The sequence below is a fragment of the Corapipo altera genome, unplaced genomic scaffold (assembly GCF_003945725.1).
Source record: "Corapipo altera isolate COAL_440 unplaced genomic scaffold, ASM394572v1 48b, whole genome shotgun sequence".
Lineage (NCBI taxonomy): Eukaryota > Metazoa > Chordata > Aves > Passeriformes > Pipridae > Corapipo > Corapipo altera.
The window spans coordinates 7,134,979-7,149,704 of record NW_020884884.1 but is presented as its reverse complement, the minus strand read 5'-3'; the positions used below and the strand labels follow the sequence as shown (position 1 = coordinate 7,149,704).

At 38.0% G+C, this 14,726-nt stretch overlaps 1 protein-coding gene across 4 annotated transcripts in view; it reads right to left on the bottom strand.

The window, feature by feature from the left end:
- MTA3 (metastasis associated 1 family member 3) overlaps positions 1–14,650 on the bottom strand; it is a 133,848-nt gene extending 119,198 nt beyond the window's left edge. For 3 of the 4 annotated variants that reach the window (XM_027641528.1, XM_027641530.1, XM_027641527.1), the window contains exons 1-3: positions 14,531–14,650; positions 12,412–12,479; positions 10,477–10,570 (exon numbers count right to left, since the gene is read on the bottom strand). In XM_027641528.1, coding sequence (XP_027497329.1) covers positions 10,477–10,570; positions 12,412–12,479; positions 14,531–14,558 — 190 coding nt within the window. In that variant the 5' untranslated portion in view covers positions 14,559–14,650. Of the gene's footprint in view, positions 1–10,476; positions 10,571–12,411; positions 12,480–13,610; positions 13,635–14,530 lie in introns of those variants that run through there. The other variant, XM_027641529.1, reaches the window with a different exon arrangement.
- Positions 14,651–14,726: the final 76 nt, after the last annotated feature.

Below are 14,726 nucleotides of genomic sequence, written 5' to 3'. Positions count from 1 at the left end.
CAGGAAGAGGAGCTCATTCACTCTAATGGCCTGTGTAAGACTTGAAAGATAACTTTTTTCCATCTCTGTTAGAGATTTACCTTCCAGCATACATTATTTCCTTGATGCCTTTACAGTATATCAAGTACAAATATACTGAGATTATAATTTACAGGAACTATACATATAAACAGAGAAAAGTGTAAAGAGGTATGAATATATGTATTACTTTAAATTATTAAAACCTTTTAATTTATTAATTGCGATGCCAGGGGAAAAATAAGCAAACAAAGCAGCATAGGAATAAACATCACATTGTATTAAGTAGTCAAATTTTAATATATGTGCCATTCTCATATTTTTTAAAATAAATGGAAATAAAGGTCAACTAAACAAATTAAGTTTTTCTTCTATGCTCAGTACTTTTCTTTGTAGACAACACGGTCAAATACCATGTTCTTTTGCATCAAGTCAAATATCAAAAATCATCACTTATTCACCTCATACATGGTAAATGTCCAGTATTCTGATTCTGGATTTTTTCCCCTTCTATCAAGAAAAAAAATTAAAAACAGAAAAGAAAAGGGAGGCCATTATGAAAGTATATGAAGCTAGTTCCCCTTTGAAGGTAAATACAAATATAAAAGCTTTCCATATATCGAAACCATTTTTCTTGTATGATACCTAGCAACTGATCCCTTGGCCTCTTAAGGGCCTACTGAGAATTAACAGCATCAGGATTTCGCTCCTGACAGCAGCATCACTCAAAGGATATGGCCTAAAGGAACTGTCACACAGCAAAGGGCCACAGTACCCTGTAGGACTAGGTTACAGGTCACTGACTCTGCCAACACTAACGATTGCTACACTGGTTTAAGTCAAAACAAGGCTGTACTTTTAACAGAGGAAACTGAAACATGATTCCCTTCAGTGTTGTGTGTCACTGTCACAATCCCTCACAAATGAAAATTTAAGTCTATCATTCAACATATCAAAAAAGGGAAGCTAGCTAATTTAGTTGTGCTGGTTTTTGATAGATGTTTAACGTGTTGTACAAGTAGAAAAGGCACATGTACTTACATAACCCTTGGATGTATGCACACATAGTGCTCTATGCATAGGCCAGCAACTATGCAACCTGCACAGAGAACTCATCCTATGTACTGTAATAAATTTTCAAACAGGTTTTGGATTCAGACAGTAGCTGACAGTCAAAATGACCTACTTAGCTCCTCAAAGTCTTTTAGGAGTTTTGTAAATGTAGAACAGGCTTTTACTGAGAAAAAACTGTGCCTTTTACCACTCAAACTTGTTTTGCTCATGGGAGTGATGAATTCCACATTATACAAAATCCCTCTGCAAAGATCAGAATCATTCGTGTAGCATATCAAAATCATAATCAAAGCAGGTTCACACTACAAATCTTCACTTGGTCAGAGTGTTACAAACAGTAGCTGAGGTGAAAAACAAAAGTATTGATCAAACAGACAAATCACACTGCCAAATAGCATAGCCATTCCAGTCACCCATTCCATGTGGTTCAAGGCATGTCAAACTCAACATATATGGTAACTTTGAGTCCTGTTACTTATGCAAGCTACCTTTAGCAGAGGTTACAGACAAACCACACTAGTACTTTACATATTAATCCAATCTGCTACTTCTACCTAGTTCATAATAGCTCATGCCATACATATATATACACTCAGCACCGCATCAATCAGCTTGGGTAGGACGTGCTACACTCCTTCTCACACAGTGCCTCGCTCCACCTCTACCATCATGTGTGCAGTTACATGTGTGTGTGATTATCACCAAGGGCAACTACTGCAGACTTCACTCCACTGCATGATACAGACATTCAAGAATTAGTGCTGCTAAGTCTTTAAATCTGACCTGATTCCTGATTCATACATTTAATTGCCACTGCATGATGGGAAAGAAAAGTCTTTCTATATTAATAGTGAGTTTACATCATTAAGATTTATAAATTATATAAACTACTGATTCAGTTAGACTATCAGAGAACTCTTTGAAGATGTAAAATGCATCTCTAATTGGAGTTTTACAGATAGAGATAACCTAGCAATGTTTTTGTAGTCTAAAATTTATGCCTCAGGTGATTTGGTACAGTGTGGGTGCACTGGGGAGAAAGTGCGAAAAGTCAGAAAAAAAAAGAAGTAAAACCATGCGAGATTATGGAAATCTAGGAGGTGTGAAACATCCTATTTATGAAACAAAAAATTATGATCAATAATGTCAATTTAAATGTTACAAGTATTTTGGAGGTACCGAGAAAACGGTGTAGAATCAGTGGCCCGCAAAATTAACAAACAGAGGAGGCAAGAAAGTTAACAGCTGAGAGACAGTAGTTAAATGTTTTCCAAAAATCAAAAGAAACCCCAAAAAAGTACAGTAATACCGACACATGTATTTAAACTTGACCATAAGGAAATTAATCCTAAGGAACACAGGGAAACAGGACAACGCAAGATGCTTTAGCATTTTCCTGTGAATACTGTCTCCTTCTAAAAACTCAAATGTGAAGAATTTATTTTGGTAGGAGAACTCAAAAAAATACCACCTTTTGTACCCCACTGAGTTCCTCCACACCAAGGGAACATATTAAAAAATGATTTCAGTACTTAAGTAATAAAATAAAAGCTCTATTTCAGATACTTATTAAACAGGTTTAAGCATAAACATGAACTGATATTTTGCAGATTTCCACTCTTCACAGCAAATTCACAGAATTAATCCAGATTTTGGGTCTAGTTTGTTTCTACATGCAGAAAAACTGGCAGCAACGTATTCAAGTCTTTTAAGTTATCTGTTCAGAAAATAAGATTTTTGAGTTTTAAAAAAATTCATCTACATATGGCTTCCCAAAACTATATGTTTATTCTTAAGAGGTGAAAAGATGAAACTAGTAGTTACTCCCTAGCTAGCTCATGCAAAAATTCAGATGCAATTCCATAAGAGCTAAAAACTCCTAAAATTATGAACTTAGTTGGAAATCCACTCACTTCATTAAGAGAAGATCATTAAAATTCACACCCTAACAAGACATTCTGCACAAAAGGAAGAGTCTGAAGGGCCACAGCAGTTAATAATTCCACAAGATACTTGGAGCTGACAGTAAACTTCTTAATGAGACAATATAACTACTAATTCTAAAATGCCAGTCATGAAAAGAAGACTCAGATATTGTCAGAAGCAAAAAGGTCCTCATTACTGCTTCTTTATTGCTTTCACTGTTGAGGGGAAAAAAAAAAAAAACATTCACAAGTATACAGTTCTTGCACAAAAATCAAGTGACCAAACCATAATTTATGAGACTACCCAAAGCACCTTTGAAAAGGATAATAGGGAGCCTTGAGACAAGTTTCTCCTTGGTGACAAGAAAGTAGTTTTGTACAAGGCTTGCTGTATTTCAGTAAGTTCTGAATTTTCTCCCCCTCTCCAAATAAATTATAAATGATGGCATTATCTTGGGTAAACGAAGAAAAACTTCATATTCCACTGTCTCAGGAGACCAAAGAGGTCATGATGTCTTCCTCACAAAAAAAAAAAAAAAAAAAAAGCTTACTCCTCAAGCTCATTTCTAGTGAAAGTGATAGTTAGACTAATATATTCATACCTTAGCATAAAAGCTACTCTGTCACTGATTAAAGAATTTGTTATCTGTATCATCCTTAAACGGTCCTCTTAGGGTGTGTCTCTCCCACATCACAGACTTCAGGATTGCCAGAATCAACATAACACATCTGAATTTGCTAGAGCTTAGTTTACATGCCTCTATTAGTTGACTCATTAGCATTCAACAGCAAGAGTGCAATTGGAACTCATACTAGTAAACTTTCCTGACTTCCTTCCCTTACTATATTTGGGGTTGTCTTTCTTTACCACCCCATCTTCAAAACAAACCCAAGTCTTCTAATGGCTTGCTCAGGTATAGACTTTTGAAAGACCTCTTTTCCTCAAAGAAAAGGGACTAAGTATCTAAAGGTCCACCACTACAATAGGTCAACACTAATTTTCTCCAAATTCTTGGGGACTCACAGGGAAGGGGTGGGGGTGTGTGTGGACAGAGATGACAGAGCCAGAAACATTGAGCTGCAAACAAAACACTAGTTTATATTTACAGAAGCGTTGAGATTAATAAGGTAGTATCACACTAAACCAGTTACACAAGTCTGCTCACCTACTCTTCAGGTATATCTAGTAGCCAAGCCTTCTTCCTTCAGTACACTTCAAGAGATTCTCCTGTATTTGATTCCCAACTCTGTCTTTCCATTCCTTAACTCCCTTCCCTCCCTAACATTCAGAAAAATAGTATCCTTCATCACAGGGTAATATCAACATATCTCTTTTCTTAACAGCAAGCAAGAGAGGCTGCCTCACCAAGTGCAGTGAAAAAAATTAATTGTAACCAACAGAAAACCTTCCAAAAGCCAGTAAATTCCATGGAAGAGTCACTTACACACTACTGTAAGAGACAAATCAATTAAACTCTTGAGCTCTAAAGACAATTTTTTTTTTTTGGCACCCACATGACCACAAGCGAGACCCAAAAAGTTTTGTTTCTGTTTTATTTGTATCAAGACCAGTGCAATACAATTATCATCTTTTCATTCAAAGGACCACCTGCTCAGCAGGCAGCTCTTTAAGCTTCAACTCCCTTGAAATGGTAACTGAGAACTCTCTATGCCTTAGAGCATCCTTTTCTGTAGGATGGATGTCAACCTCTACAAGCACCACCAGCAAAGCAAGCTGAACTATCTTAATTCATCCTGTGGAAGTTGTACATAGGATTGAACAGTACAAGCATTCACTATGAGGTTGCTTTTTGTTGGGTGGTTGTTTTTTTTTGAGGGAAACTATGAATTATTTCAACATTTGAAATTATGAAGGTGGAGAAAACAGATCTTACATATGCAGTGGAAGAGTTAACATTCATCTCTCACATTAATTTCACTAAAGGTGCTTCTAACTGAACATAGGCTGTAGAGATAACAGGTACCAAGGGAACTAACGGGTTAAAAAAGGACAATTTAAAGTTTTAAACAAAATCTCCGGTCAAAACTTACTTTTTATGCCAAGACATTATATGACTTGAGCTAAGTGAAAGGAAAAGTCATCTTATAGTGATTTTTCAGAAAACTTATTGTGATTAAAGAAACATGATATCCTTTCTAAATAACTGTTTAGTTTGATGCACAAGAACGACTATGATGAAAAAGAATCATGACCAAATAAAAAATATCCACGAAGTTTCTGGTTGTGTTACAATCTGATTGAATGAAAATAGTCCAGTAATATTAGTTTATAAATGTTTTGAATTACACTGACTCAAATATGTGACAAGATAAAAGAATACCAAACAACACAAAGTGCTTTAAACAAATTATTACGGAGTTCTTTACTGAACCCCAAGATCTCCACACACATAATTTTTTTCATACAAGTTTCTAAGTTTTATTTCTTTGATTGGTGAAGAGGGCAAGAAAAACTCATGTTTTTTTCTGGAACTGAGCATTAAGAATACCACCATGCAACAGCAACCATATATTAAAAACCCTGATGACACACGAAAGGAATTTACATTTCAGTTTTGTGTATCTTTGGGAACATTAGTGAGTAACCTGCTAAACCCTACTGCTCAAGTTAAGCTATTTTCTTGCTATCCTCTATGCTACCTGCTAGTCTGTTGCTCTACTGAAATAAAATGCTTCTCAAAAATCAGATGGAAAATTAACAGCTTCATTCTCTTGGATGTATCTGGAGTGTTGGCAAGTAACAGACAATATGCAAAATATTCCTCCCCTCAAATACAGAGCATCTTTACATGACAATGCAGAGCTCAACAGCAGCTAAACTGCTCTGCAAAATCAAGCCATTTTCAGAAATGCTGGAATATTCTTGATACTATATAGAAAATCAACTCCTAGTATTTGTAAGGCACTTTGAGATCTTTTAAAAGGAGCTATAAAAATATATTGGTATATTAAATATTTTCCACCAACTTTAATAAGAAATTATAATAAGAGCATTACTTTACAGATCAGTTAACTGAAGTACAAAGTGAATACTTGATTTGTGTCTGCTCACAACACGTTAATGTCATACCAAGGTCAGAACTGAGTACAGACTCCAACTGTTCAACACTTCACAATATGGTTTAGAGGGCTTGGTAGTGTTTGGTCAGAGGTTGGACTTGATGATCTTGGAGGTCTTTTCCAACCCTAATGATTCTATAACCAGGAACCACTAGCATAATTTTTCCTTTCCTCTTGGATATCTACTGGCTACAAAAGTTCTGTAGCAGAAACACCATTTTGCAAAGCAGTATGACATGAAACATGATTGATCAAGAGCAAAAGAATAAGAGAAGACCTAAAAAAGTGCAACTACAAGAAGTAAAGTCAATAAGTGACCTCTACAAAGACCAAGTGAGATTGAAGAAAAGATTTTTTACTTCAGCTTCTGTAATCTAGAAAAATCTCATTTTACCTTTGATCTTTCAGTCACTGGAACCAGCAAGTCTCAGATTTTCTTTTTTAACTGTGTCCTATGTAATTCATAAAGAGCATCAACTTTGTTAATGAGAAAAAAATACATTCTGCATAGGCTTTCTCACAGGCCCAAAAATATTCTTGGCATTTAGTCAGCAGCTCAGCACACCTAAGTCAAAGCAAACTCTCTTAATAAATTAAGGGACAAAGGTCTCCAAAAACAGTAATTTTTTTTTTCCCTCACCGGATGGTTGACAGGCAAAAACTGGCTGAGGAGCTGCAATAAGACAATAACTTCACATAGTATTACATGATAGCACACGGTCAGATAAAGAACTTACAATGGAAAGAACTGTAAAAAACGGTATCATGCACTTGGGTCACCCTACTCAGTTTCAAGAAAGAAATAGTTCATAAACCTCACATGTGGTGTGATTCTTGGGGTGGTCCTGTGCAGGGCCAGGAGTTGGACTCGATTACCTTGTGTGTCCCTTCCAACTTAGGATATTCTACAATCTATGATAAATCTATTACAAAAGAAGGAAATACAGAACTTGAGCCCTTCACTGTAACCCCAAACCAGTGCTGGTACACAGTGAATACAGTCTCCCCTCCACAGCTATTAAAACCTTGCCCTAAAATACCTACATTAATTCCACTTTATCTAAAGAAACATCTGCATTTTATAGATTTAGCTACAGTTGGCAATTTCTCAATCACACCATTTGGTTAGGAAACATGTCTGTGCCACCCCTTTATGTTTGCTTCATCCATTTTAATGAGCTGAGTGTTTCTGTCCCACCTCTCCAAGTTCATTCACTCATGTACTTCAGTATCTGTGGCAATAGCTCTGCCTGCCATCTTCTGTTCTTCTCTCATCCTTCTTTTCCCTATGAAGTAAGCCTTACTCTTATGGTCAGTTCTTTCATTCCAAGAAAGGAATGGCTCCCCCGCAGTGACCCTATGGTCGTAACTACAACCTAAGAGCTGGAGAGTGTTAACACTACAAAAGAAATCTCCTTCTCAGTGCAGGAGGCTGCACAGGATCAAGAAGTTGAGTATTTTGGTTTGTCTTTCAAGTTGGCCTTAACATAAATTCCATTTTATAGTAACAGAAATCAAAGGGGGTAAAATATAAAGTCCTCAAGTGACCCTTAAACATTCCAAACCCCTGGACTTCAGTGGCTACAGTCAGCTTCTAGAACTATTCCCAGATCTAGACTGATGTCATAGATGATGCCAGTAGACAAATAAAAATTTCCTTAATTAAGTTCCACCAGAAACACCAGAGAAAAAAGGAAGGCAATACAATTTTCTCACAGATTAGTGACATTCTTTAAAAATCAAAGAAACTCCTCTGTACCTGAGTATCTTAGGATGGCCTAAGGAAAACTCAATTTCCCCCCCTCCTTTTGGAAGACAACCTTAAAAAAAAAACAAAAACAAAAACAAAAACAAACAAAAAAAGCTCTAAACCACAGAAAGAGTAAACTGACTCTACCAGTGATAGTCAGAGATCAACTTCATTCCATTTTTCCCAAACATTCTTTCAAATAGCTTTGAAGTTTTTTCAAGTTACTGAAAATTTCTTCTTAAAAATCCAAAATATTTTCTTAAAAAGCTATTTTCTTCTTTCATTAAATGGGACAAAAAAAAACCAATCCCCCCCGACAAAGTCTTGAGAAGTGAGTAACTCAGGACATTTTTCTCTATCATAAAGAAAAAAAAAGAATTGCTAACAATATAAAATATCATTAGAAAAGATCAAGCAGATCTTATACTTAAAAGACTTCTCTAGACAGGTACACAGGATAAATCAGTGACTGAACCAGCATTTGCATTCCTTAAGAAACTCGTATCTTTTAGCATTTATTTTTTACCAAGCCAGGTAGAAGTGTTGTAGCATCAACATGTTTAGTTACACTGAACATTTCCAAAACATTCAATTCATAAATATACAAATATTTTGTTTACACACGTCATATTTTTAAACAGAACACTGTGGTATTCCAGAATCAAAGCATTTAAATTGATTTGACATTTAACTACATCTGCTGTATGAGTTGTACAAAGATATAAGCTATGTTCTGCCCCCTGTAACTGTAACAAGTATCTGGGAAGATTACTTAGTAGAACAGATTCCATAGATTGGTCAGGAAAAAAACCATTGCGTCCAGAGAAAACATCCACAGAGAAACTTAATTCATAAGAACACTGGGTTAGATGACTTATAACCTGTGAGACAGAGGCATTCTAAGGATACTTATTGAACCAGCTGGAAGCTATATTTCTATTTTCTTGCTAGAAAACAGCAAGAGAATCTCAGAGAACACACGATAGAAGATTCCATGGTACTTCTAGTGACACCAACAAACTCCTAGTATGCTATAGTAGAAGAGCAACGGACCGTCAACAAGTCCTTTATATCAAAGTGCTGACAAAATGGCAAACTCACAAAGGAAATAGAAAAATCTTATTCACTTTTCCAGATCAAATGATGCCCACAGGACTAACACACCCTTTTTCTAAACAATAAGCCGACAAAAGAAAAAGAAATGTACAAGATTCATGTTTTAAAAATTAAACTACAAAAAAAAAAAGTGCATTTCCAGTAAAATCGTTATCCTTCTAATCCTTTCTTGCCCTCTCCATTAGAAAAGAAAAACAAAAAAATTAGCTGGAAAGTTTACTGAAGCTCACCAAAAGCTCTGTATTTCTATACAATTCAAATGGAAAAACTCAATAGACTGTAATGACTGCAGGAGGTGATGACCATAAAACAGGTCACCAATAACTATAAAGTGTTCCCAACCATATTAGAAAAACATTAAATCATTCCGTTAGAACACGATGTATTTTCTTTCTTTAAAACCCAAGCTAGTACTACGTACTCAAATCACCTCCACTTCTCTAGGATCAATGAAAGAATAAAACAAAAGCCAAAAGTTGACTATTTCTCTTTACTAAACATACCTGTATGAGCAAGATTACCAGAATCTGACATTAAACAAATTGTAAGGTATTTTTTAAAGTGCCTAATTACTCCATCATATATCTGCACACAGAAGTTGGCATTAGGTAATGTCTTTCAAGAGAACCATCCTGATGAATTAGAGATTTATAATCCCTACATAACTTATTCACCAATTAATTTTGAAAACTCAAGTATCATTTATAAGCAAAATGTTATTTAACAGTACATGGGAAGAAATCTTCTGGATGTTGACATACTTCAAACTTCAGTTACTTACAAAAATGGCTGCAGTATTTTACAAATAAATTCTGCAAAATTGTTTTCTCAAACATCTCAGATTTTATGTCCTGCTTTTGTCTTCAGAATTACATTTTTCACTATAAAATTATGGAACAATATTGTATTTCACTTGTAAACCAAATGGCAGCTACTAAAAAAAATTAGGTTCATGACAAAAATGGGGCTTTCTTCACCTATTAGCACTTCTTTTCCTGAAAAAAAACCAACTCAATTATATGATGCTTAATACTACTTTTCTGACTAATATATACATTTAGCATAAAAGCACATAATAGCTATTTTACAATCTCCAGTGATATATTTCATTCTTTGCATTATGCAATACATGTTTATGTCTAACTCAAAAAAGCCAAATCAAATCCTTACAAATGCTCTTAAGCTTAAACTGACTTACAACCAAGCACTACTTTTGACATGAAAAAAAAAAAGAAATACAGCTGTATCTTCCAGCTAAAGAAATATATTCTTTTTATATACTTTTTTTTTCAAATGAACAGTTTCAGTCACACTAATACAGCTTAACTTAATTCTCAGAAGCAATTGCTAGGAGCAGGGTCAGTATCAGATAATGCTAAGCACCTAACTGGATATTAATTATTGCCTAATATAAATATATATTTCACATGCCAAAGAAATGCAATTTTAAGCAGCTGTAGAAATCAAACAGGCTGTGATAGAAAGAAAAAATGCCCTACACAATCTACTTACTAGCATGCTTATCTGCAAGCATTATAAGGCTGTTAGAAATATCTCTTCGCCTGTAAAAACACACCACTTTTGCTTCCACGTTTCCATTGGCAGTCTACAAAAGAAAGATAAATCAAGTCAGAATGTATCCCTTCTCAGCCGAGTAATACAAATTAAATGCTCTCTGCTTGGGATTTTCCCTCATATCAGTAGTTCTCACATGATTAGTCAGGCTGAAATGAACAGAATTACACCAATAACTAAAAACTTCCTGACAGAGGCCAGTACCAATTTCAGATCAGACAACAGGATTAACTATAATTATTTAGTCCTCAGAATTTATATATTATTCAGCTGTTCAGAGGTGTAATGCCAGTATCATGCTAACATAAGAATCCTTAAGAAATATTAGAAGCTTGTGAACAGTTCTTTGCAAGACAGTTTTAGATAGAAATGTAAATTTCAAAGTACTCTGGTGTTCTGTTTCAAAATCACATTGAATGTAACATGGTTTATTTGAAAAAGTCACTACAGTCCTTTAGCCTGATAATGTAAAGAATTTACTAATATTTGAAGAACTGTACCCTCTTTCTCATTATGAAAAGCATAAAATTAGTTTATTACCTTCAGTTACTTATTTAAAACTGAAAAGTATAATGTTTTAATTAAGTTTCTTACAAAAAAAAACAACCAAACAAAAAAAAACCCCAAGCCTCTTATCCCTGGTAGAACAGTAACCAAACCATTTAATTATATATTTGCATAACATCACGTTTGCTCAATACCTTTAACACATGAAAGCAAAACATTCACATTTAAGACAGCTGGACTACATCCTCCAAACTGTCTTGGGGGTTGGGAGAGAAATCAATACATGACTCTGCTCTACCCTGCATGGGCAAGATTAAATTATAGCAGTGCAGTTTAAAGATAATAAACATTACATTCAGGACATGATTGGGATCACTTCAATTACTGTAAATAAAAAAATATTCTTCTCCAATAAAAGTCCAGAGTGATTTGCCATGCACAGGTTCAGTGGATGTCGTGTTGGACAGCATTAACAGGTAATGTGGTTGATGTCTGCTATGGAATAGTTTTATGTTCCATTAATAATAAGAAAACCATTTGCAGATCACCAATTTTTTTAATTTACTTTCTAACCACCAGGAGAAAAAAAGGATATATTTTTCATTATTTACATCAGGAAGGGCATTTTGATTAGTAACTTTTGATGTAATGCATCAGTAAGTTTGGAGGGAACAGTAAAAATATTCCATGCTAACAAATAAAATAAAATAAAATAAAAATCTCACACTGTTCTTAGTAGTATAACAGAGAAGAAAAATAATCATGCTTTCCCCAGGATGACAGTGTAGAAAGCCTCCATTCTTCAGGAAAATACACCCAGGATGAAGACAAAGAATACAGTCTATACCTCTATTCAAAAGCCCATCCTTCATTCACAGCTGCCAATGCACAGAGCAATAAACAGCCACAGAAGTCACATATTCTGTTATATGATCACTGCAAAGTCTCACTGATACCTTCCAGCTCTTTTACACGTATATCTAAAAGCAGACACATGACATGATCACTGTCATTCCAGACGGATTCACAGTGTCATCATCATCCAGAGAATTCGTTTGAAAATTTTTATAGCAGAGTAATCCTGTTCACCAGGAAGGATCAGCTGGGTGTTTCCTTAGATAACAGGGCAGCATGACAGGATATCACACAGCAAGATTTCAGTAGCTGAAACATACGCAACACACATAGCAAATCTCAAAGAAGAAAAAAAAAACAAACACCAACAACACAAACAAACGAAACACACAAACAAACCAGAAAATCCTACCACAATAAAAATCCTATGGGATGGAAATAATTCTCAGTTTTTGACAAGTGCACTGATTGTTGTCAAAGCTTAAGAAAGAATTTTAGATATTTGTGTACCTTGTTAAGTTCTTCAATTCTTCTAATGAGATATGGATTGCTGGAAGAATTTTCAAAATAAACATAATCTGCAATGAAAAGAAAAGTCAAAGTTGCTGAAATACCAAAAAACAATACGCAAAAGTATATCATTATTGGTGCAAAACTTTTATTCTAAACCTAGAAGCCTTTAAAGGGCTGAGATGTCTTCAAGAATGTTAAGACAGTGAAGTATTTCTACGCTGAGATTTAACATAATTTGTTCCTAAATTCTGGTTATAAATGTACTACACAGGCTTTAACAATCATACTGGGAAAAAAGTTAAATGCCTAGTGCTGAAGCTTACATTGTAATTCAGTAATCCACACACTTCATAAATCTTGATACAGAAGCGGCAGTTTCTCGTAATCGATTAGGGAAGATTTAAGAATTGAGTACTTTAGTGAGTTTCTATATTACAGAGATAGATATTTCTGTACAATTGCCACCTCACATTTATTATCACATGCTCTGGCAGTACGGTTGTCCAAATGACTAATGTACGTTTTACGATCCTTGCTTTTGTTGTCATATCTGTAAGTAAGACGTAAACTATATTAAGCAGCAATAACCAGGAGATTAGTAAGGATCTTCCAGGACAAAATCTCTTCCAGCATCATTCATATAAAAATATTTGCATAGAGTGCATGGAAGTTTACTCATATCCTGAAAGCGGTTCCCATGTAACATGCAAAGAATTAACATGCAGCACATTTCCTTTGAAAATTTTCTGCAAACTTGTTTTTGTCAAATGAAAAAGTACCCATCAAATGCCAACCACACTTTAAATTTGATATTGGACTTCGTGCACCATGCACCTCGCAGACTTTACTTTTAAAAATTAGAGGAGGAACCATAGTGATGTAAAAAACTCTTCTGCAATGCTTCAACACTGCATTACAATGCAACAGAGCTTCAGGTAGCTCCCGTACCTCTAATGAAAGAATATGATCTCTGGATGTTGTTCACAATTACTTATTAGGATTACAACGAAAAAAATGAGAATTGATGACCTTAGAGGCAAATTCTGTTACCTTCTCAGAGAAAGATTACTTTCATGAGTAAAGGCTGATGGGACTACAATTTAAATGCCCTAATGAGGGAGCAGGCAGATGGAAGATTTATGGACATATCAGCACATCTCAAAACATCAGCAGAAAGAGATTTAAACTACTATCACCCCTCATTTCCACGCATCTTCAGTCTCAGTTCTGGCTGTCGAGAGACCAAGACGATAAAGCCATTTCTGGGTACGCAACATTGCACACCTAACTTGAGCGGTGCACCTGAGCCACAGCGCTCGGCACACTGCCACGTTCGAAACTTATCCGTGTCAATTTCGATAGGCTGGGGGTGGGCAGGCAAATGTTCGCCCTGTTGTTCTCCGCCTAAATGCCCACCCCCAACCCCCCCGGCCTTCGCCCTGTGCCAAGCAGTCACGTATCAGCGCACTTCTCAGGGGTCACGTTGGTGAGCGGGGAAGCTGACAGAAATCTCCCGGCTACACAGCCGGATTAATTATTTATCCCCGGCACACCAAGGAAGGCGCGGAGAAACTCTGCGGCCGGAGGGAGGGCGCGGGGGCCGGGGAGCGGCGCGGAGGGAAGCGTCCCCCGGCGTGGGCGCCGCCCGCCCTCCCGCACCGCCCGGGCCCTCCAGGCCGCGCCGGGACAGGGCCGGGGACACACGGCCCCGGCGGGCGGCCCCTCGCCCAGGCCCGACGGGCGGCCCCTCCGCTGCCCGCCGGGGAAGGAGGCGAGGCGCGAAGGGCGGCCGTGCCCGGCCCGCGGTGCGGGGGCTGTGAGCCGGCGGCGCCGCTCCCCCCATCCCCGCGGAGGGCGGCGCTGCCCTTCTCCTCGGCGGCGGGGGCCGGGCTCCCACCCGGCACACGGGGCTGGCGGGGGAGGAACCTGAGTCCTCCCCCCCGCCCCGCGGAGGGCCCGGCGGCCCCTTTGCCGGGACCGGCTGCCGCCTCCCGCCGCCCTAAGCCGGGCCCGGCCGCCCCGCTGGGGGCCGCGGCACCCGAGTGGCCGGGGCGCCGCTCTCCGCCCGGCAGCGGCGCGGGGGGCTCGGGCCGGGCGCCGCCGTGTCCCCACATACCTCCCACTCGGTACATGTTGGCCGCCATGTCTGCGCTCTGCGCCGCCCTCCTCCTCCTCCCGCCGCCTCTGCCGGGCCGGGCTGGGCAAGGAGGGAGCGGCTCCCGCCGCCGCCCCCCCGCGCCGCGCTCGCCCCCTCCCTGCGCCGCCACCCCTCCGCGCCCGGCGCAGGACACAGCGCCCCACGGGGCCGCGGC